Source organism: Apium graveolens, chromosome 1 (genome assembly GCF_009905375.1).
Source record: "Apium graveolens cultivar Ventura chromosome 1, ASM990537v1, whole genome shotgun sequence".
In the NCBI taxonomy this organism is placed as follows: Eukaryota; Viridiplantae; Streptophyta; class Magnoliopsida; order Apiales; family Apiaceae; genus Apium; species Apium graveolens.
The window spans coordinates 35,945,990-35,970,248 of NC_133647.1; the positions used below are offsets into that span (position 1 = coordinate 35,945,990).

The following is a 24,259-nucleotide window of genomic DNA, read 5'->3' on the forward strand; positions in this document are numbered from 1 at the left end:
AATTGAGCATTTGGGTTCTCAAGCCCAAGCTTCGGTAAACCTCATCCCTTGTCTTCTTATACTTCTCTTTTTTGTTATTGTCTTTTGCTGAATTTTCCCCTTTTTTGTGTAGAGTAATGCTTGCTTCCAGACCGCACTCCACTAGGCCAAGTCCTGGAAGGGTAACTCTGATGAGTTTGAGAAGAAGATGGACAAATGGAAGGAAAGGGCTCAGACCCTTGATAAAAAACTGAAGAACAAGGGTGATGAGCTGTCCAAGGCCCATGCTGAGCTGATAAAGCTTTGAAGTGAAAAAAAAACTCTCATTGACGAGTATATGGACTCTCAGATGTTCAAAGAATTAATGGAGATACATGATAAGGGTCTCTATCCTATCCAGTTCACGCAAGGATAGGATGATGCGGTGAAGGCGGTGATGGAGAAACATCCTGGCTTAATAGAGGCCAAGGATTTTATCAGCCCTGAGTAGCCAGAGGCTGAGGATAGTTTTGACGCTCCCTTTGACTCTCCCATGAGGGTAGATTGCATCCTTGATCCCAAGACTACTTCTCCTCCATCATGTCCAGTAAAACTGGCCGAGACTTCCGCTGATACAGAGGAAGGGGCAATGGGGGGAGAGGGATAAGGATGACTCTATAAGGGATGGGTAGAGCTTTTACTTAGCCTTTCATCGCTTTCTGTATCATCTTGTTGTATGTTGAACTTAATACCCTTTTGGGTTTATTTATGTTACTTTCTTTATCTGCATTTCTTAAATAGTTATAATCTTCTTCCTGCATTACTTTCTTGTTATACATGGCCTTCCATATAAGTCTTTTATAAAGTATCAATTAAACTCAAGAGTTTAACTTGGGTTTTCAAAGTTTAGTATTCAACTCATATCGTGGCCTTTCAAGACCTTTTATAAATGGGTCAAACCTCAATAACTATCAACTTGTTGTGGATAAAAAACTAAGGTTATTACTTGCTGTATTTAATACTAAGATTCGGGAGCTCAAGGCCTTTAATGGCTGCTCTCGTGTTTCGTGACTCAAATCTGCCTTTACGAGATGCCTACGTATCTCTGTATATTAGAGAATCAAGCCAAAAAATGTAGTTCTGATCTTTGGGGTGAGGCCCCTTATATAGATGTTGGGAGTCCTTGAATTGGACTTGGTATAAGAGACTTGGTGGGCAAGTCTCATAATTAGAATGGACTTTGGAGTCCTAGGTAGTAGGAAACTGATTCCTTATCCTTTTAGGTCCCCTTGAGGCTAATCTCCAAGGATTTATATCCTTATCGGGACTCTTTTCAATATCTGATTTGTCCCTTATTAATTAATTACGAAATTAATTAATAATCAGGGCTTTTGGGCCTTTTTTATTCCATCAGGCCGGATCTGGTCCATCAGGCTTAACCTTTCTGGTCTGAGTATCATATATCTTTTTATTGGGCCTAGCAGCCCACAGTTTGTACAATTAATGCAGTATTTAATTATACAATCATAATTTATTTATCCCTATCATTTGCCCCCCAACTTTTGGGAAACATTGATTAGGTTTCGCAGAAGTTAAGTCTATTTGTTCCCTTACAGGGTTTCGTTTTTCCGTAAAGTGTGGAGCGACCTACACATTTACAATGAATTTTTCCTTTTATTCAGGAATTATCTTAATTTCCAGGAATTTTTCCCTTATTTCCGGGATTTTTCCCAAATTTTCTGGGATTTTTCCCTAATTTTCTGGAATTTTTCCCTAATTTTCTGGGATTTTCCCTAATTTTCTGGAATTTTTCCCTAATTTTCTGGGATTTTTCCCTAATTTTCTGGGATTTTTCCTTATTTTCTGGAATTTTCCCTATTTTCTGGATTCTTCAAATTTCCAGCCCTATTTTCGACCAGGATCCTAGTCGAAATTTCGACCTGGATCCTAGTCGAAAATAGGGGCCAGCCTTGTCATCCTGGTCGAAGGAATTCGACTAGGATCCACGACCTGGAATTCGACCAGGATCCTAGTCGAATTTTCGACCTGGATCTAGGACCTGGAATTCGACCAGGATCCTAGTCGAAAATTCGACCTGGATCTAGGTCGAAAATTCCACCCCTTTTTTTTTTTTAGCTTCTTGTCATGAGTCTATCGACTAGGATTTCGACTAGGATTCTAGTCGATATTTCGACCTGAATCCTGTTCGAAAATTCCTTGATTTTCTTGTTTCCTGGTCGAAGGTTTTCGACTAGGATCCACGGCCTGGAATTCGACCAGGATCCTAGTCGAACTTCGACCTGGGTTTTTAATCCCCATTTTTTGAAAGATGCTTGGTTTATTCGACCTCATTCCTGGTCGAAGCTTCGACCTCAATTCAGTCCCGTTATTCCAGCTATTTTCGGGTGTCTGCTCGAAAGATTTCGGGCAGGATTCACGACCTGGAATTCGACCTGGATTCTGGTCTTTTTTACCCGTTATTTTCGGGTGTCTGCTCGAAAGATTTCGGGCAGGATTCACGACCTGGATTTCGACCTGGATTCTCGTCTTTTTTACCCGTGATTTTCGGGTGTCTACTCGAAAGATTTCGGGCAGGATTCACGACCTGGATTTCGACCTGGTTCCTGGTCTTTCACTAGCCTTCTTTATTTAGCTTTAATTTAGGGTATTGTATTTTCCAAATCCTAATTGGATTTGGGCCTGGCCTTTTTGTTGGGCCCTATAAAATTTTACTGAGCTTCTATTATTGGGCTTTTCAAATCTCATTGGGCCTCTTTTATTGGGCCTTTTCAAATCTTATTGGGCCTCTTTTATTGGGCTTTATCAAATATTGTTGGGCCTCTTTATTGGGCTTTGTCAAATATTGCTGGGCCTTCTCATTGGGCTTTATCAAATATTGCTGGGCTTAACACACCCTGTTTAGAATGCCCTAGAATTCCTAGGTATATACTGGAATATTCTTTTTTCTGGGCCTCTTCTTATGGGCCTTTGTTCTTAATGGGCTTTTCGTCCCTTCAACTTCTTTTTCCTCCTATATAAAGGAATGAGGAAAGGCTATTACTCCTCACTTTCTCATTTCTTAGTTTTCTTCTTTATCCTCCTGCTAAGATTCTCAGAGCAATAACAGCAAGTCGGAGCTCAAAGCCTTTTTCAGGAGTGCTTCTTTAGGTAAGATTCCTCCCTTTGCTTTTCGTGTCTATTTTTCCATTATGTGCCATTTTAAGATAGCCTATTTACGTGCCTCATACTTTTTTCAGATGGCTGACAAAAGAATGACTCGTTTGGCCAAGATGAACGTGGCTAGAAAGTCCAATGATTTTCCTATTCGATAGAGGTATACTTCCTTAATCGACATGATCAACACTCGAGGGGACGAGTATCCGTCTGATGCGCATTTGGACGCGCACGATCATATCAGTGCTTTACGGGATCCCAAGGAGCTGGAAAAGTTGAGCAGCTGCTTCAAAATCAAGGAGCCTTTTAAGCTGATTCTTGCGGGTCCGGCCGACAGGGCCTGTCAGTGGAAGAAGGACGCGCTATGCGTCTATAGGGATACTCTGAGGGCAGGTATTAGACTCCCTTTTCATCCATTCATTCCTTTGCTACTGGCTGATGTGGGCATCAGCCCTTGCAACCTTCCCCCTAATTCCTGGAGGTTGATTCTGTGCTATCTGTCGCAATGCGCCAAGCACAACGTCCCCACATCTGTTGCTGTCTTCAGGAAGATTTTTCAGTTCAAAAACAGCCCTGATAAAAGTCCGGGTTGGGTTTCTATCAACCAGCGCCCCACTATCCCCCATATCGTGAATGGGAAGTCCATCCCTGATAACAACTTGGGGTGGAAGAAAGAGTTTTTGTTTGTTATTTGGGAAGGTGGAGATTGGGGCTCCCTGTTTCGATCATCCTTTGGGCTGGCCGTAGACGGGAACCCGAATGACATAACTTTGTCTGAGGAGGAGGCTAGAGGTTTCAACCTCCTTACGCAAGACAACGGCACTTCCCATTATTGGGACCTTATCCGGGAGACCGTCCTGGTAGAACGCGGCCTTTCGCCCGTTAATAAGAAAAGTAAGTTCCCTTTCTTATCTCCTTTATTTCCTGCACTTTTATTTCATTGATTTTCAACTGACTTTGTTTGTTGCAGTGGCTGAGAAGATTGAGGAGGCTACCAAGCCGAAGGACCTGGAGACAACCAGGATGAAGAGGGCCGGGAAGATCTTTAAGGACCCTCGACTGGGTGACCGCTTCCCGGAGTTCCTTCTTCAGGCAACGGAGCCAGATGAGGAAGGCCCCAGCCAAGTTCTGCGCACCAAGCAGAGGCCAGGTGCCTATTTTAAACCTGCTTGGGGGATCCGGGGCAAGGACTCAATTGTGGGCAGCACGGCCCTGTCCAAGGAATGGTCTAAGCATTCCATTTCCCCGGTGGATTATCAAGATTTTGTCCTTCAACAGGACTTGGAGGGGAATGAGCTGTTTGGAGCCCAAGCTCTGGCGACGGTACGTACTTTACTTATGCTTTTTACAATTCTCTTTTCTTTCTTTTCTAAACCTTTGCTATTTTCTCTTGTAGGCTAACGCCCATTTTCAAGGGGCAATTCACCAAGCCAAGGCTTGGAAGGTTGGCCTGGAAGATGCCAACAAGAAGTTGGAGGAGGCCAATCAAAAAATTGAGGCCCTTGAAGCTCAATTGGCCTCTTCCACTTCTGACCTGGAGACGGCCCGGGCTGAAAATGTCATCTTGAAGGCGTAGAAGGAAAAAGCCTTTAATGGCTGGATGGACACTCAAGAATTCAAAGACTTGATGGTGGAGCATGACGCCCTTCTTCATCCTGTTAGCTATAAGAAAGGCTGGGACGCTGCTGTGGAGGCCATCCAGGATGAGTTTCCCGAGGTCCTTGAGCAGTCGCCCTTTCCTTGCCCAGTGCGGGTTCCAGAGCTTGGAGGTGTTACTGAAAAGCTTGCTGGCATGATCAAGGATGGAGAGGAGGAAGATTCCTCCGAGGAGGAATTCGAGCCTGTCGCTAAGAAGGCCAGGGTGGAAGAATCTCCCAAAGCAGCGCCTCAACAGCCATCATCTCCTGCTGAGGGAACTTCTACAGGGACTTCGGAGGGGACGACCGAGACGTCCGAAGAAATGACTGAAACTTCCGAAGAGACTTCGGATAGTGGTTCTGAGGAATCTCAGCCTTCCAAGGCCTAGCTTTTTGTATATCTTCTTTTTGAACTTTATTTATATCAGAACTTGTTACCCTTCGGGGTTATGTTTTATACGTTGCTTTTCTTGCCTTTTTCTGTTTTAACTTTACAATCTTAATATGCATTTGAACCTTAAACATCCTTGGATTGAAATAATTTCAAGCTCTTTAATATGAAGTCTGGTTTTTCAAAACCTTACACAGCATGGGTTCGACCCTAATCAATAATAACTAGACATTGTAAATTCTACTGGAATATAAAATTCTACGCAAGCAAAGCTTCCAGGTGCTTTTAAACCTATTTGTCATAATGACAAGTGAGAATCGTACTTAGCCTCTCTTACACGTAGTAAACCTTCAGGTTTTGTGCATGCCAGGTCCTCGGGACTTCAAAACCATCCATAGTTTCCAGCTTGTAGGTTCCTCTACCCTGAACACTTTTGACTCTGTATGGCCCTTCCCAATTTGGGGCGAGCTTTCCTTTCTGTCCAACACCAGAAGCCTCTATTTTTCTCAAAACTAGATCACCTTGTTTAAAAAACCTCTCTTTAACCCTTAAGTTGTAGTAGAATGAAGCTTTTTTCTGATATTCTACTATCTTTGCATGTGCTTTACCTCGCACTTCATCGATTAAATCCAGGGCTAACTTCTGCCCTTCTTCATTTTCTTTTTCATCAAAAGCCTGAATCCTTGGAGAGGAATGTGATATCTCCACAGGAACTACTGCTTCTGCCCCATATGCCAACATGAAAGGAGTTGCATCTGTCGTGACTCTACAGGTAGTCCTATAGGCCCATAATATGGGAAGTATCTCATCCACCCAATTATTTCTTGACTTTTCGATCCTCTTCTTTAGTCCATCCAGGATTATCCGATTTGCTACCTCCGCTTGCCCATTGGCTTGCGGGTGAGCCACAGAGGTGAACCGTAACTCAATTTCATTTTCTTCGCAATACTTCTTGAATTCCTCGTTGTTGAATTGTGTTCCATTGTCAGTGACGAGGATACGGGGAATTCCATATCGGCACATAATGTTTTCCCACAGGAATTGTGCAACCTGCTTAGTTGTGATTTTGGCCAAAGGTTTGGCTTCGATCCACTTGGTGAAATAATCAATGGCTACAATCAGAAACTTCCTTTGTGCTGTGGTCATAGGAAAAGGCCCTAGAATATCCATCCCCCACATAGCAAAGGGAATAGGTGAGTTGATAGAGGTCAGCATCTCGGGGGGTTGTCTGGCGACTGGTGCATGCTTCTGACAGCGATCACACTTCTTTACATATTCTTTGGCATCAGCCATCATTTCTGGCCAATAGAAGCCTAAACGGGTTATCTTATGAGCCAAGGCCCTGCCCCCCAAGTGTTGCCCACAAATACCTCCATGCACTTCCTCAAGAGCTAAGCGTGCCTCATCGGGCCTGAGACACCTCAAGTAAGGAACCATGAAAGATCTTTTATATAGAATCCCATCTATCAAAGAGTACCTTAGTGCTCGAACAGTTAACTTCCGTGCCTCAATTGCATCGCTTGGTAACCAACCGGTCTGAATGTGAGCCTTGATGGGATCAATCCATGACGTCCCCAAGCCTACAGGAGCCACAAGCTTAACATCTATGCTTCGTGTCTTCAAAACACGGAAGTACACACTTCCGGAACTTTCTTCAATGTCAGATGAAGCAAACTTTGATAGCGCATCTGCTTTAGCATTTTCTTCCCTTGGAATGTGTTCAACATGGCATTCATTAAATTGGGTCATCACAGCCCTTACTAGGCGAACATACTTAGCCATCGTATCATCCCTTGCCTCAAATTCTCCCTTTACCTGGGATATGATCAACTTCGAGTCTCCACGGACCTTTAAGTTTTTGACTATAAGTGTCCCAGCTAGACCAAGGCCAGCAATCAGGGCTTCATACTCTGCCTCATTGTTTATGGTTGGGAAGTCTAGCTTCATGGCATACTCAATTAAGAATCCATCAGGGCTTTGCAAAACCAACCCTGCTCCACTGGAATTTGTTTTTGATGCTCCATCAAAATAGAGAACCCAATATTCTTTCTCCTTATCCCCATTGTCGACTCCATTGTCTTGAGGTATGGTATCTTCCTGCCCCCCGACTTCTTGGTTGGGTATGCTACATTCCACCACGAAGTCAGCTAGTGCCTGGGCTTTTATGGCCGTACGTGGCTTATACTTGAGATCGAACTCTCCCAACTCTATTGCCCACTTAATCAGTCTCCCACTTGCCTTGGGACTGTGAATGATATTTCTCAGTGGCTGATTTGTTAGCACTTCAATTTGGTGAGCTTTAAAATAAGGACGCAGCTTTCTTGAAGCCATTACCAAGGCTAAAGCGAATTTCTCAATGGCTGAATAATTCAACTCAGCACCATGCAAAATTTTGCTGACATAGTATACGGGTTTCTGGACTTTCAGTTCCTCCTTAATCAACACGGCGCTCAAGGCGCTCTCTGAAATAGCCAAGTACAAGAATAAAACTTCATTCAGAACTGGCTTGGCCAACAACGGGGCCTGGCCCATATACTTCTTTAACTCTTCAAATGCCTTCTGATTTTCCTCACTCCATACAAAGTCTTTGATGTTCTTTAGTGACTTGAAAAATGACAAGCACTTGTCTCCTGACTTGGAGATGAATCGTCCTAACGCAGCAACCCTTCCTGTGAGCTTCTGAACATCCTTGACAGTTTTGGGGGGTTCCATGTCCAGGATTGCCTTTATTTTATCAGGATTTGCCTCAATTCCCCTTTTCGAGACCATCAATCCCAAGAATTTTCCAGATCCTACTCCGAAAGCACACTTCGTCGGATTCAACATCATCTTGTGGTACCTCAGGACCTCAAAAGCTTCCCTTAAATGGGCTATATGATCAGTCTTTACTAGACTCTTGACTAACATGTCATCAACATAGACTTCCATAGTCTTACCAATAAGATCCTTAAAAATTCTATTCACCAACCTTTGATAGGTGGCTCCTGCATTCTTGAGACTAAACGCCATAACAAGATAACAATAAACACCAAAGTCAGTGATAAATGATACCTTTGGAATGTCATTCTTATGCATTTTGATCTGGTTGTATCCGCTAAACCCATCCATGAAACTCAGCATCTCATGTCCAGCGGTGGCATCAATCAAAGTATCAATTCTAGGCAGCGGAAAACAGTCTTTGGGGCATGCATCATTCAGATCGGTGAAGTCTATACACATCCTCCACTTTCCATTAGCCTTCTTCACCATTACAGGGTTTGCTAACCACTCCGGAAATTGAATCTCCTCAATGAAACCAGCCTCTAAGAGCTTTTCCACTTCCTGCTTTATAGCCTCTTGTCTTTCCGGGGCAAAATTTCTTTTCTTTTGTTTCACTGTCTTCCGGCTTGGATCTACGTTTAGCTTGTGAGTAATTAACTTCAGGTCTATGCCTGGCATATCAGCTGCTGACCATGCAAACACATCACTATTTTCTTGCAAAAATTTCACTAACTTCCCTCTAAGGGGCTCCTCTAATGTGGCTCCAATGAAAGTCGTCCTCTCAGGATTCTCGAGGTCTAAAGGAACCGAGACCAATTCTTCTGCTGGCCTTCCTCTATTCTCATCATTTTCTCGATCATCCATATCTTCAATAGGAAGAACCTGCCCCCCGACTCCATCTGCCCTCAAAGAGGCCACATAACAGCTTCTAGCCATTTTTTGATCTCCTCTTTCTTCTCCAATCCCGTTTCGGGTGGGAAACTTCATGACTGAATGGTAGGAAGAGGGGACTGCCTTGAAGGCATGTATTCCTGTTCTCCCCATGATAGCATTATAAGTTGAACTAGCCTTTACCACCATGAAATCCAGCATCTGCGTTGCTTGCCTTGGCTCCGTACCTATGGTGGTTGGCAATTTGATTATCCCTTCCACAGGACATTCTACTCCAGCAAATCCATATATCGGCATGTCGGTTGGTGTTAACTGGGAGTCGCTATACCCCATCCTTAGAAAGGTGTCGTGGAGCAAGATATCCACAGAAGCACCATTATCCACAAGGACCCTCTTAACCGGGCTATTTCCTATTATTGGTGTTATGACCAGCGGGTCGTCATAGGGAAACTTCACACCCTCTAGTTTGGAATCATCAAAAGCCAATGTTACTTCTGTCCTGGCCCTCTTCGGGGCTTCTCCAACAATATGCATAACCTCTCTAGTATATGCCTTTCTGGAATTTTTGGACAATCCAGCAGCAGTTGGACCTCCAAATATCGTGTTTATCACAGGCCCTCGAGGTCTCGGCCCTCCATAAATGGTGTTTATAACTGGTCCTCTAGGCTGGGGGTTTCGCCCCTGATCGTCTTGGTCCCTCCTACGATCTTCAAAGTTCTTCCTTCCATTATTATTTCTGTCCCCTCCATCTCCAGTATACTTGTTCAATCTTCCTTTTCGAATCAAAAACTCAATTTCATCTTTCAATTGCCTACACTCATCGGTGTCATGGCCAACATCTTTGTGAAACCTGCAGTACTTGCCCTTATCTAGCTTGGCGGGATCAGCCTTCAAGGGCTTAAGCCAGCGAATATCTCTGTCTTTCTCAATCTCCATCAAAATCTGACTTCTGGGAGCATTCAGCTTAGCGTATTCAGTGAACTTTTGCCCAGGTCCTCCCTTCTTGGGGGTTGAATCAGGGTTTTGTTCGGTTCTAGGATATTTGTCCTTAGCGATATACTCCAAATCAGTTTTTCGTTTCTTGCCTCCAGTGGGCTCATTACTTACTACGATCTTCCTCATACTTTCTTCAACCTTGATATACTTCCCTGCCCTCTCTTGGAGCTGCAACATGCTCTCAGGGGGTCGTTTGGCCAAAGACATCTTGAAAAACTCATCCCTAGTTCCTTGTTGCAGTGCTATCATGGCTACCTTATCATCAAGGTCTGGGACTTTTAAAGCCTCCTTTGTAAAACGATTCAGGTAATCTCTTAAGGATTCCTTAGCTCCCTGCACAAGACTCATAAGAGATGCTGAACTTTTCTCATGGACTCTTCCACTGATGAATTGCTTAATAAAAGCCTGACTTAATTCTCTGAATGATCCAATAGAATTTGGGGGTAGGCGACTGTACCATCTTTGAGCCATACCCGACAGGGTTTGAGGGAAGGCCCGACATTTTATAGCATCATTCACGGGTTGCAGCAGCAGTGCATTAGAGAATGTCCTAACATGATTAGCGGGGTCTCCCGTGCCATCATACACTTTGATAGTGGGCATCTTGAATTTCCTTGAGATATGGGCATTCATTATCTCTTCTGTGAAGGGTGGAGTTGGATCATCAGGATCTCCAAGGGGAAGGAGATTGCTTGGATCAGTTCTTGGACAGCAGCCCTTCTACTTACCGGACCATCCAGGTCTATGATAGGAGGAGGATTTCTCCCCCTAGGAGGCATGTGGGGTCTGGTGGCTTGGTGAGCCTCCAAATCACGCCTCAGCCTTTAGATTTCAGCCTCATGAGCCCTGATCTTTTCCTGCACTTCTTGGGGATTCGCCCCTGGGGTGCTTTGGGGGCGTTGCCTTCCATCAGCCATTGGCTCTTTTCCAGGACGCCTCCTTGTCGGGGCCACTTCATCATCCGAAGATTCGGAGTCTCTCTCAGTGTATGGACCAGAAAATTCCCGATCCTCAGGGATAGGATCCAAACCTCGTATATAGGGGGGCGACCGCCCTCGTGCTTCGCTTCGCCCAGCATATCCGCTTCCTCCAACCTCAGGGTGAAGGGGCATCCCATAAGGGGGGTTAGTAGTAACAATAGTTGAATATTCATACCCGACGGGTCGAGAATTCACAGGTATATGTATTTGTTGAACTTGAGGATTCGTACCTTGAATCGGGGGAGTTGTCCCTTGTAGCTGGGGTTGAGTTGCCCCTGTCTGGGCTTCCTCCTGAGTAGATGCATAAGTTGAATGGGGAGGAACCTCCACGGTTGATGAAATCACCTGGGTTGTCTCTCATGGTGTTCCTTCCTCTAGAGCTCCAATTGTTCTCCGTGTTCTCGCCATGGTTGTTGTTGTGAGTCCCACAGACGGCGCCAAATGTTGTGGATAAAAAACTAAGGTTATTACTTGCTGTATTTAATACTAAGATTCGGGAGCTCAAGGCCTTTAATGGCTGCTCTCGTGTTTCGTGACTCAAATCTGCCTTTACGAGATGCCTACGTATCTCTGTATATTAGAGAATCAAGCCAAAAAACGTAGTTCTGATCTTTGGGGTGAGGCCCCTTATATAAATGTTGGGAGTCCTTGAATTGGACTTGGTATAGGAGACTTGGTGGGCAAGTCTCATAATTAGAATGGACTTTGGAGTCCTAGGTAGTAGGAAACTGATTCCTTATCCTTTTAGGTCCCCTTGAGGCTAATCTCCAAGGATTTATATCCTTATCGGGACTCTTTTCAACATCTGATTTGTCCCTTATCAATTAATTATGAAATTAATTAATAATCAGGGCTTTTGGGCCTTTTTTATTCCATCAGGCCGGATCTGGTCCATCAGGCTTAAACTTTCTAGTCTAAGTATCATTTATCTTTTTATTGGGCCTAGCAGCCCACAGTTTGTACAATTAATGCAGTATTTAATTATACAATCATAATTTATTTATCCCTATCACAACTGGAATATAAATCCTAAAGAGTCAAAATGATTTAACAATCTGGAATATAGATCCTAAAGAGTTGAAATGATTTAACAAACTGGAATATAGATCCTATGCAAGCAAAGATTCACGGTGCTTTTGAACCTTGTTGCTTCTTTAATGAGCAAACACTTCCTTTTCAACGAGTTATATATAATAGATCTTTAGATTTTGAGCATGCCATGTACTTGGTATTTCTTCTCCTTCAATAGTCTCTAATTTGTAAGATCCCCTTCCTTGAACGCTCTTAACATTTTATGGCCCTTCCCAATTTGGGGCGAGTTTTCCTTTCTGCCCAACTCCTAATGCTTCAACCTTTCTTAAGTCCAGATCTCCTTGCTTGAAGAACCTTTCTTCTACCCTCAAGTTGGAATAAAAAAAGGCTTTTTTCTGATACTCCACAATCTTTGTATGTGCTGCATCTCACACTTCATCTAGCAAATCTAGGGATAGTTTTTGACCCTCTTCATTTTCCTCAGCGTTGAATGCTCAGATTCTTGGGGACGAATGTGATATCTCTATCGGTACGACTACTTCTGTCCCATCTGCTAACATAAAGTAGGTTGCTCATGTTATGACTTTTCAAGTGGTTCTATAATCCCAAAGTATTGGAAGTATCTCATCCACCCAGTTATTCCTGGACTTCTCAATTCTTTTCTTTAAGCCATCCAGAATAATTCTATTTGCCACTTCTGCTTGCCCATTGGCTTGAGGATGAGCCACGAAAGTGAAGCGCGTCTCAATTTCATCCTCCTCACAGTAATTTCTAAACTCCTCATTATTAAATTGTGTTCCATTATTAGTTACCAAGATTCGAGGGATTCCATATCTACACATGATGATTTCCCACATGAATTGTGCAACTTTCTTGGTTGTAATCTTGGCTAGAGGCTTGGCTTCGATCCACTTAGTGAAGTAGTCAATTTCCACAATCAAGAATTTTCTTTGAGCAGTAGCCATCCGGAAAGGCCCAAGAATATCCATTCCCCACATAGCAAATGGGATTGGGGAGTTAATGGAAGTAAGCATCTCGGGTGGCTGCCTTACTATAGGGGCATGCTTCTGACAGTGATCACATCTCTTCGCATATTCTTTGGCATCAGCCATCATTTTTGGCCAGTGAAAGCCTAAAGGAGTAACTTTGTAGGCTAAGGTCCTGCCCCCTCAAGTGTTGGACACATATACCTTCATATAATTCTTCCAGAGTAAGTCGGGCTTCACCTGGACTGAGGCATCTTAGATAAGGAATTATGAAAGACCTTTTATAAAGAATCCCATCAATCAAAGAATATCTTAGAGCTCGTACAGACAATTTTCTCGCCTCCACTACATCATTAGGAAGCCATCCAGTTTGTAGATGAGCCTTAATAGGATCCATCCATGACCCTCCAATCCCTATGGGGGAAACCAGTTTAACATCTATGCTTCGTGTTTTTAGAACACGAAATTACACGCTTCCAGAACTTTCTTCTATTTCTGATGAGGAAAATTTGGATAACGCATTGGCCTTAGCATTTTCCTCCCTCGAATGCTTGATATGACACTCATCGAATTGAGTCATTACAGCTCTCACTAGATGTACATACTTTGCCAGGGTTTCGTCTCTTAATTCGAAGTCTCCATTGACCTGGAATATCACAAGTTTCAAATCTCCACAAACTTCCAAGTTTTTGACCCTCAACGTTCCTGCTAGGTCAAAACTGAAGGGGTTTTAGCACATAAACGCAGCGAAAATGTAAATTTAAATCTTAAAAAAAACCGAAACCCTCCGCAGGATCCATGCAAAAAATAATATTTAATTCGTAGTTCAGTATGTTTACCTTAAGAAGCTTTACGTTAATGGAAAGATGGAGGTCTTTAATGGCGATCCAAAAATGATGAACGGAGATCCTTAGCAGCTGCTCCTCAAGTGTGAAGCACTCCACCGGTATCCACCAAGAAAACGATGTAATGAAGGAGGAGGAGATGGAGAGAATTAGGGTTTTATAAAAAATTTAGGTTGAGGCAAAAATAGGGTTTATAATAGTATATTTATAGGCAAAATTTTCAGCTGAAAATTTTCCCATAAAATATTATTATTATTAACCCTTTATTATTCTCATTAATAATTAAAACACCTTTTAATTATTAATCCTTTTTCTAAACACTTTAGAAATAATTCTCTCTCTTGATTTAATTTCCAAAAATTAATTTCTTAATTAATAATATTAAGAACCTTTTCTTAATTAATTTATAATCAATTAAATCTCATTTAATCAATTATTAAATTTGCCAATTAATTATTTATTTCACAAATAAATAATTATCAGCCATTATTAATTAATTCCTCCACCATTAAATCATTCTCTTTTATGGTGTGACCCTGTAGGTTCAATATTAAGCAGGTAGTAGAAATAAATAATAATAAAACTATTTTATCATTATTTATATAAATTCTCTAATTCATTAAATATGATTAATTAATTAATCATATTTATTCTACATCGTGAGGGATACTTCTCAGCATATCGCGACTATCCGGATAATACGAATTCACTGCTTAGAATACCAAGAACCTATTCAGTGAGTAGTTACCGTACAATCAATTCCTTCTACCCTACAATGTCACGATTAAATACAAGGCATGGAACTTTGTCAAGCCTGTCTTATTTAATCACTTGCTTTCCCATTCACTATGCTTAGTTCTATTTAATGTAAATTAAAAACTCCTTTCTAATTTCATTCACTCTAGCCAGAGATTCCTGAATTAACATAAGTGGATCAGCATTGAACATTCTCTTCCTACACTAGAAGGGGTAGATCCTTTATTGATCATACACTATCTTCGTGTACAAATTTCTATACCCAGTAGAGCCCTTATAATTGTCCCTTGAGACTAAGAACTAAACCAAAGCATAGTTTAGTGTACACAAGATGACTATGATGACCTCAAGTCTAAGGATACTTGTACAACTATCACTCTGTGAACAATTGCTGATACGTGAGTGAACTCCATCAGTTGTTCAGCTGTGTGAGTCATGTTCAGTGAACTTATTCTATAATAAGCACCTACATACTAGCTATAGTGTCACCACACAAATGTCTATGAGAACAAACATCCTTCATAATGAAGCAAGCATAGTATGTACCGATCTTTGCAGATTATTAATTACCAGTTATTAATCCTACGACCAGGAACTATTTAAGTTTAGAGTTATCATCTTTTAGGTCTCATTATTATGATCTCATCACAATCCATAAAAAGCTTTACTCTAAACTGTGGTATATCTTATTTAAACATTTAAATAGATAAAGCCCACAATAAAAACAAAACAAGCTTTTTATTAATATCAATGAAATCAAAACAGATTACATAAAAGTTATTCCTAAATCCTCATACATGATTGGACTTAGGACATATCTCTTTCAATCTCCCACTTGTACTAAAGCCAATCACTCTAGTATCTAATACCCATCTTGTCTTTATGACGATCAAAGTGACTCTGAGAAAGTGGCTTTGTGAATGGGTCTGCTACGTTGTTATGTGTGTCAACTCTCTCGACGTTGACATCTCCTCTATTTTCAACTCAGATTCACCACCAAAAACAAGAAAAATGTCCTGAGTCCTTCGCAAGTACTTAAGGATGTTTTTCACTGCTTTTGAGTGGTCTTCACCTGGATTGGACTGATATCTGCTCGTCATACTAATTGAATAAGCAACATCAGGCCTTGTACACAACATCGCATACATGATAGATCCTATTGCTGAAGCATAAGGAATCTTACTCATACGCTCTCTTTCCTCAGGTGCCTTATGAGACATTTTTTTCGGAAAGGGACACTCCATGGCTCATCGGTATGAGACCTCTTTTGGAGTTTTCCATGCTAAACCTTTTAAGCACTTTCTGGATGTATGTACCTTGGGTAAGACCTATCATTCTTCTTGATCTACTTCTATAGATCTTCATACCGAGAATGTAGGATGCTTCTCCCAAGTCCTTCATGGTGAAGTTCTTTGATAGCCATACTTTGACTGATTGTAGCATCGGTATATCATTTCCTATAAGAAGTATGTCATCCACATACAATACAAGAAATGTTACCGCGCTCCCACTATCCTTCTTGTAGACACATGGTTCATCTATGTTTTTGATAAAACCAAACTCTTTGATTGTCTCATCAAAACAGATGTTCCATCTACGAGAAGCTTGTCTTAAACCATATATGGTTCACAGCAGCTTACACACTAGGTGTTCATTTCCCTTGGAAAGAAAACCCTCTGGCTGTGTCATATACACTTCCTCCTCAAGTTCCCCATTGAGGAAGGCCGTTTTCACATCCATTTGCCAGATCTCATAGTCGTAGTAAGCAGCAATCGCAAGCAAAATCCGAATTGATTTTAACAGGGCTACAGGCGAAAAAAGTTTCATCAAAGTCAATCCCTTGCCTTTGTTTGAATCCTTTTGCCACGAGCCTGGCCTTATAGGTCTCCACCTGGCCATCTTCTCCAATCTTTCTTTTGTATACCCACTTGCACCCAATAGGCTTAACACCTTCAGGCGCCTCAACCAGAGTCCATACTTGGTTGGTATACATAGATTCCATTTCGAATTTCATGGCACTATGCCATTTCTCTGAGTCAACACTACTCATAGTCTCATTATAGGTCACAGGGTTGTCATCATCAATTATTGACAACTCATTGTCATTCTCAATGACAAGGCCATAATACCTCTCAGGTTGGCGAGACACTCTCCCTGTCCTACGACTGGGCTGTTCCACAGAAGGTTGTTCTGTCTGAACAGGTGTTTCCACTTGATCCGTAGTAGTTTGTGCTTCTTGAACTTCATCAAGTTCAATTTTGCTCCTACTGTTTCCTTCAAGGATAAAATCGATTTCCAAGAAGGTAGCATGTCTGGAGACAAACACCTGATGATCGGTGTAAAAGTAATACCCCAAAGTCTCTTTAGGATATCCCACAAAATTACATTTTACGGATCGAGATTCCAGCTTATCTGGGTCAACTTTCTTGACATAAGCTGGAAATCCCCAAATCTTAACGTATTTAAGACTCAGTTTCCTTTCTTTCCATATCTCATATGGTGTTTGAGGAATAGATTTAGAAGACACCTTATTCAGTAAATATGCTGAGGTTTCCAATGCATAACCCCATAGGAATACTGGAAGATTTGCATAGCTCATCATGGACCAAACCATATCTAACAAAGTTCAATTTCTCCTTTCAGATACCCCATTTAACTGTGGAGTATATGGAGGAGTCCACTGGGAGACTATACCATTTTCTTTGAGATAATCTAGAAACTCTCCATTCAAGTATTCATCACGTCGATCGGATCGAAGAGTTATACTACTGTGTTTGGTTTGTTTCTCCACTCCATGTTTATATTCTTTGAACTTTTCAAAGGCTTCAGACTTGTGTTTCATTAAATACACATATACGAATCTAGATCTGTCATCTATGAAAGTAATGAAGTACGAAAATCCACCCATGGCTTGCGTAGACATTGGTCCACATACATCTGTGTGTACCAATCCTAGCAAATCTGCAGCCCTCTCTCCATGTCCACTAAATGGAGATTTGGTCATTTTACCCAATAGATAAGACTCGCATGTAGGATATGATTCAAAATCAAAGGGGTCAAGTAACCCTTCCTTATGCAATATCTGCAGTCTATTTTCACTAATATGACCTAGCCTATAGTGCCATAAATAGGTCATATTTTCATCATCTCGTTTTCTTTTATTAGTTTGTTCAATCTGAAGTAAATCATGCTCTACGTCACATACATATAGACCATTATTTAAAATGCCACGTCCAAAAAAAACAGTATCTCTAAGGATAGAACATTCATTATTCTTAATAATAAATGAAAAACCATCCACATCCAACATAGGAATAGAAACAATATTCCTCACAATAGAGGGAACGTAATAACAATTATTCAAAATAATAGTTTTTCCCGTAGGCATATGTAAACTAAATGATCCTACAGATATGGCCGCAACCCTTACTCCATTGCCCATACGTAGAATCACCTCATCTTTTTCAAGAGTCCTACTTCCCTTTAGTCCTTGCAACGAATTGCAAATATGAGAACCACAGGCGGTATCTAATACCCAAGTAGAAATTTGACCTAGTGACATATTAACTTCGATCATGAACATGCCTGAATCGGAAGCAGTAGTCTTACTACCCTTCTTCTTCTTCAATTCTGCAAGGTAAACCTTGCAGTTCCTCTTCCAGTGCCCCAACTTGTTATAGTGAAAACAAACAGCTAAATTAGGACCAGTCAACTTGTGAACATCTAGTATGCTCCGGAGTGATAGTGTAGAAGACATGACGAATATAGTAAATCTGTAAATGATAAACACATAACAACACTTAGAAAATATTCAATTTCATTTCAAAACACTATATGAATCGGGTCTTTATTCATAAGTGTCTCCCACTAGTTTATCTAATTTTTTTCAACCCCCTAAGTGAAAATTAAGCATTCATAATGCTAGTGGTAATAGGGATCCTACATTCCATCACACAACCTCGGCTGTGGCATGAAACGTCATGTGATGTTCAATAGGCAGACAACTCTCGTCCATTACATCTTATGTTATTCCCTAATATAAGTTTAGCCTCTTGAATAATTGAGTCACGGCTGTGGCACGACAAACTCAATATTCTAAGTCAAGTCTAACCCAACATTTCGTACAATTGAATCAGTCTCCAACGACCCACGGCTATAGCACGTACCGACCTTTATATTCTAATTCAATGTACACATCTCTATGTAATAGACAAATATTTCTTATTTCGAAATCAAAGCCCTCGGCTGTAGCACAAAATGATAATGATTTAAAAATAAGAACCACTTTCTACCATGTTGGAAGGCTATGACCGACACAAGCTCGTTGTGTCATTGGCCAATTACTACTTGATATTATTTAATTTTAGAGGGATTATATTACGTTACAATCATAATAATATTATAAAGAGATTCTTCCTTTTAAATTAAATATTTCAAATCAATAATCGATAATCAGATGATTCCCAGATCGGGTGGAGCATTGTCAAGAGGCGTCACTTAATAACCCTTTCTTACAGATAGAAATCTGTTGTTGACAGAATCATCCTTTCTCTCAATATTGAAAATTCATATTCAATTACGTGTTTCATAAACACAAGAATCTCATGATCGTATTCATAATATTTATTGTTAAGGCAAGAAACGATTCCTATTCTAGATTTTGTAGAGCACGCCTTATATTGATTTAAGTTCACCTAAATCTATCATCGCATGGTAAACATAGACATATATCTCATATATAAAATTTAATAAACAAGTAAATATAAAGTGCAATAAAGTAAATGTGTTTGGTTATGGCCCCATCCTATGTGATCTTTATCAAGCTCCTGATAAAGATCAAGGTCAATCTAATATGGTGATGGAAATAAATACAACTACTTATTACATAAGTCTTCTTCTTTGTTTAGACTTCTTGTATGCCTCGTCTTCTTCTTTGTATCACCTCCATTGGATGGCCTTCTTGAGTCTTCAATTACATTACATGATTGAAAGTAAAACTAATCTAATGAACTTACAAGAATAACTCGAGTTACATTCGAGATTTATGATTACAAAGATTGACGACATGCAAGTCGTATTTAAAACCAAAACCAAAACCAAAACCATTACACTAAGGTCGAAAGGCCATAGCCATCCACCATGCTCATACAACACATAAAAGCATGTTAAAACACATAATCTGATCTTAACATATCATATTATCCATGATCTAATCATAAAAAGAAAATATGACATAAATCAGAAAAATCAGAATCAAATCAGAAAAACAAGAATAACTGTTTACGGGAAGTAAACGACGTCAAACGCCTTACAAACAAGTCGTTGATAGCTTTTGCTATCAGTTTTGTTTAGACGCTCATTTACATATGGAATAGGGTATTCGTTTGCGTAAATCGGACACCAGACTCAGATTTCAGCAAATCTGCAGCAGCCAATTCAGAATCCGTATCTAATATGATTCTCATAATTAGAACAAACATAAATCATGTATATATCAGTATATATACAGATTACATAATCATCTTATGATTATACAACTCACATGAATATCATATATTCAAAACCATACATATATAAGCATATATATCAACATCAAATCATGGCGAATCACGTATATGCTCATATATCAAAAACCGTTAAACACATAAATGAATTAAAAACTTTTCGCAAGTAGCTCTGATTCCATTGAAGGGTTTTTAGCACATAAACGCAGCGAAAACGTAAATTTAAATCTTAAAAAAACCGAAACCCTCCGCAGGATCCATGTGAAAAATAATATTTAATTCGTAGTTTAATATGTTTACCTTAATAAACTTTACGTTAATGAAAAGATGGAGGTCTTTAATGGAGATCCAAAAACGATGAACGGAGATCCTTAGCAGCTGCTCCCCAAGTGTGAAGCACTCCACCGGTATCCACCTAGAAAATGATGTAATGAAGGAGGAGGAGATGGAGAGAATTAGGGTTTTGTAAAAATTTTAGGTTGAGGAAAAAATAGGGTTTATAATAGTATATTTATAGGCAAAATTTTTAGCTGAAAATTTTCCCATAAAATATTATTATTATTAACCCTTTATTATTCTCATTAATAATTAAAACACCTTTTAATTATTAATCCTTTTTCTAAACACTTTAGAAATAATTCTCTCTTGATTTAATTTCCAAAAATTAAATTCTTAATTAATAATATTAAGAACCTTTTCTTAATTAATTTATAATCAATTAAATCTCATTTAATCAATTATTAAATTTTTCAATTAATTATTTATTTCATAAATAAATAATTATCAGCCATTATTAATTAATTCCTCCACCATTAAATCATTATCTTTTATGGTGTGACCCTGTAGGTTCAATATTAAGCCGATAGTAGAAATAAATAATAAAAAAATATTTTATCATTATTTATATAAATTCTCTAATTCACTAATATGATTAATTAATTAATCATATTTATTCTACATCGTGAGGGATACTTCTCAGCATATCGCGACTATCCGGATAATACGAATTCACTGCTTAGAATACCAAGAACCTATTCAGTGAGTAGTTACCGTACAATCAATTCCTTCTACCCTACAATGTCACGATTAAATACAAGGCATGGAACTTGTGTCAAGCCTATCTTATTTAATCACTTGCTTTCCCATTCACTATGCTTAGTTCTATTTAATGTAAATTAGAAACTCCTTTCTAATTTCATTCACTCTGGCCAGAGATTCCTCAACTAACATAAGTGGATCAACATTGAACATTCTCTTCCTACACTGGAAGGGGTAGATCCTTTATTGAACATACACTATCTTCGTGTACAAATTCCTATACCTAGTAGAGCCCTTATAATTGTCCCTTGAGACTAAGAACTAAACCAAAGCATAGTTTAGTGTACACAAGATGACTATGATGATCTCAAGTCTAAGGATACTTGTACAACTATCACTATGTGAACAATTGCTGACACGTGAGTGAACTCCATCAGTTGTTCAGCTGTGTGAGTCATGTTCAGTGAACTTATTCTATAATAAGCACCTACATACTAGCTATAATGTCACCACACAAATGTCTATGAAAACAGACATCCTTCATAATGAAGTAAGCATAGTATGTACCGATCTTTGCGGATTATTAATTACCAGTTAGTAATCCTACGACCAGGAACTATTTAAGTTTAGAGTTATCATCTTTTAGGTCTCATTATTTTGATCTCATCACAATCCATAAAAAGCTTTACTCTAAAATATGGTATATCTTATTTAAACATTTAAATAGATAGAGCCCGCAATAAAAACAAAACAAGCCTTTTATTAATATCAATGAAATCAAAACAGATTACATAAAATTATTCTTAAATCCTCATACATGATCGGTATTAGGACATATCTCTTTCAAAAACCAGCTATCAGAGCTTCATAATCAGCTTCATTATTTGTAGTCGGAAAGTCTAACTTTATAGCATACTCAATCAAGAACCCATCGGGGTTTTGTAGAACTAGCCCTGCTCCACTCGAATTTATTTTTGATGCTCCATCAAAATAAAGAACCCGGAACTTTTTTTCCTTAATCATTTCTCCTTCATTCTCCCCTTTTTCCTTCTTGCCCTAAGGTATAACATCTTCCTGCCCCCCGACTTCTTGGTTGGGGATGGTACATTCAACCACGAAGACAACTAAAACCTGGGCTTTTATCACTGTTCATGGCTTATACTTTATATCAAATTCTCCCAGCTCTATGTCCCATTTAATCAGCCTTCCACTGGCCTTAGGACTTTGAATAATATTTCTCAAAGGCTGATTTATTAGTATCTCAATCTTATAAGCCAACTTCCTTGAGGCCATTACTAACGCTAAAACAAACTTTTCAATAGTTGAATAATTCAGTACAGCCCATGCAGAATCTTGCTGACATAATATATAGGTTTCTAGACTTTATGTTCTTCCTTAACCAATACGGCGTTCAAGGCCTTCCCTGAAACAGCCAAATATAAGTACAAAATTTCATTAGGAATAGGTTTGGCCAACAACGGTGCTTAAACCATGTATTTCTTCAAATCCTCAAATGCCTCTTGGCTTTCATCAGTCCATGCAAAGTCCTTTACTTTCTTTAAAGCCTTGAAGAAAGGTAAACACTTATCCCCAAACTTTGAGATGAACCGACCCAAAGCTGCAACTCTCCCAGTGAGTTTCTGAACATCCTATACGGAACATGGAGGTTCCATGTCTACAATGGCTTTTATCTTGTCCGGGTTGGCCTCAATTCCTCTTTTGCAGACCATCAATCCTAAAAATTTTCCAGATCCCACTCGAATAACACACTTTTTGCAGGATTTAACATCATTTTATGGTATCTCAGGATCTCAAAAGCTTCCCTCAAATGGGCTATATGGTCAGTTTTCACAAGAATTTTGACTAACATGTCATCTACATATACTTTCATAGTTTTCCCAATAAGATCTTTAAAAATTTTATTTACTAACCTTTAGTAGGTAGATCCTGCATTCTTGAGACCAAATATCATAACAAGATGACAAAAAACACCAAAGTCAGTGATGAATGATACCTTAGGGATGTCACCCTTATGCATCTTGATCTGATTATAACCACTAAACCCATCCATAAAGCTTAGCATCTCGTGACCCGCCGTTACATCTATCAGAGTATCTATCCGTGAAAGCAAGAAATAATCCTTTGGGCATACATCATTCAGATCAGTGAAATCAATACACATTCTTCATTTTCCATTAGCCTTTTTTACCATTACAGGATTTGTTAACCATTCTGAAAATTATATATCTTCAATAGAACCATCCTTTAAGAGTTTCTCCACTTCTTGATTTATGGCTTCCTGTCTTTCAGGGGCAAAACTCCTTTTCTTTTGCATCACGGTCTTCCGATTAGGATCCACGTTCAACTTGCGGGTGATCAATTTCGGGTCTAAGCCAGGCATATCTACTGTCAACCATGCAAACACAACATTATTCTCTTGCACAACCTTACTAACTTCCCTCTAAGGGGCTCCTCCAATGATACTCCAATAAAAGTTACTTTTTCGGGGTTCTCGGGATCCAAAGGAACCAGGATCAAGTCTTCCACTGGCTTCCCTCATTTCTCTTCATTCGTATGGATGTCTAAATCTTTAATAGGTAAGACTTGCCCTCCTACTCCATCCGAACTTAGCGAGGCTACGTAACAGCTTCTATCCATCTTCTGGTCTCCCCTATCTTCTCCTATTGCATCCCTAGTTGGAAACTTAATCACGGAATGATAAGACGAGGGGACTGCCTTGAAAGCATGTATACCTGTCCTTCCCATGATTGCATTATATGTTGACCCTGCCTTTACTACCACAAAGTTTAGCATTTGTGTGTCTTTTCTGGACTCCTGGCCCATTATTAGAGATAGATTAATTATTCCTTCCATGGTGCACTCGACTCTAGCGAAACCATATATTGGCATGTCTTTTGGGGTTAATTGAGAATCATTGTAACCCATCCGTATGAAAGTATCATAGAGTAAGGTGTCCACCGATGCTCCATATCTACCAGGACTCTCTTCACCGGGCTATTCCCTATTATGGGTGTCATGACTAGGGAATCATTGTGGGGAAACTTAACCGCTTCCAAGTCAAAATCATCAAATATCATTGTTACTCCTGTCCTAGCCCTTTTTCGGAGGTTCCCCTACTATGTGCATGACTTCTCTAGCATAACCTTTCTTTGAGTTTTTAGACGATCCTGCATTAGTTGGTCTTCCAAAGATCGTGTTTATCACTGGCCCTCGGGGTTGAGGGTTCGCCACTGGTCATCTTGATCCCTCTTACGATCGTCGAAATTCCTTCTTCTATTATTATTTCTTTC

At 39.9% G+C, this 24,259-nt stretch overlaps 1 protein-coding gene across 1 annotated transcript; it reads right to left on the bottom strand.

Moving 5' to 3' along the window:
• Positions 1-23,504: 23,504 nt before the first annotated feature.
• Positions 23,505-24,046, bottom strand: LOC141664462 (uncharacterized). Its single transcript, XM_074470438.1, has 2 exons — positions 23,891-24,046; positions 23,505-23,783 (listed from the first exon to the last, which is right to left on the bottom strand). The coding sequence occupies exons 1-2, from the start codon at positions 24,044-24,046 to the stop codon at positions 23,505-23,507; spliced, it is 435 nt and encodes a 144-aa protein (XP_074326539.1).
• Positions 24,047-24,259: the final 213 nt, after the last annotated feature.

Bases quoted from the DNA above. Each gene is read 5' to 3' on its own strand.
- LOC141664462 (XM_074470438.1), bottom strand. From the start codon at position 24,046: ATGATATTTGATGATTTTGACTTGGAAGCGGTTAAGTTTCCCCACAAT. The intron at 23,784-23,890 runs GTTACAATGATT...ATAATGGGCCAG, and splicing joins TGATACTTTCATACGGATGG to GAGTCCAGAAAAGACACACA.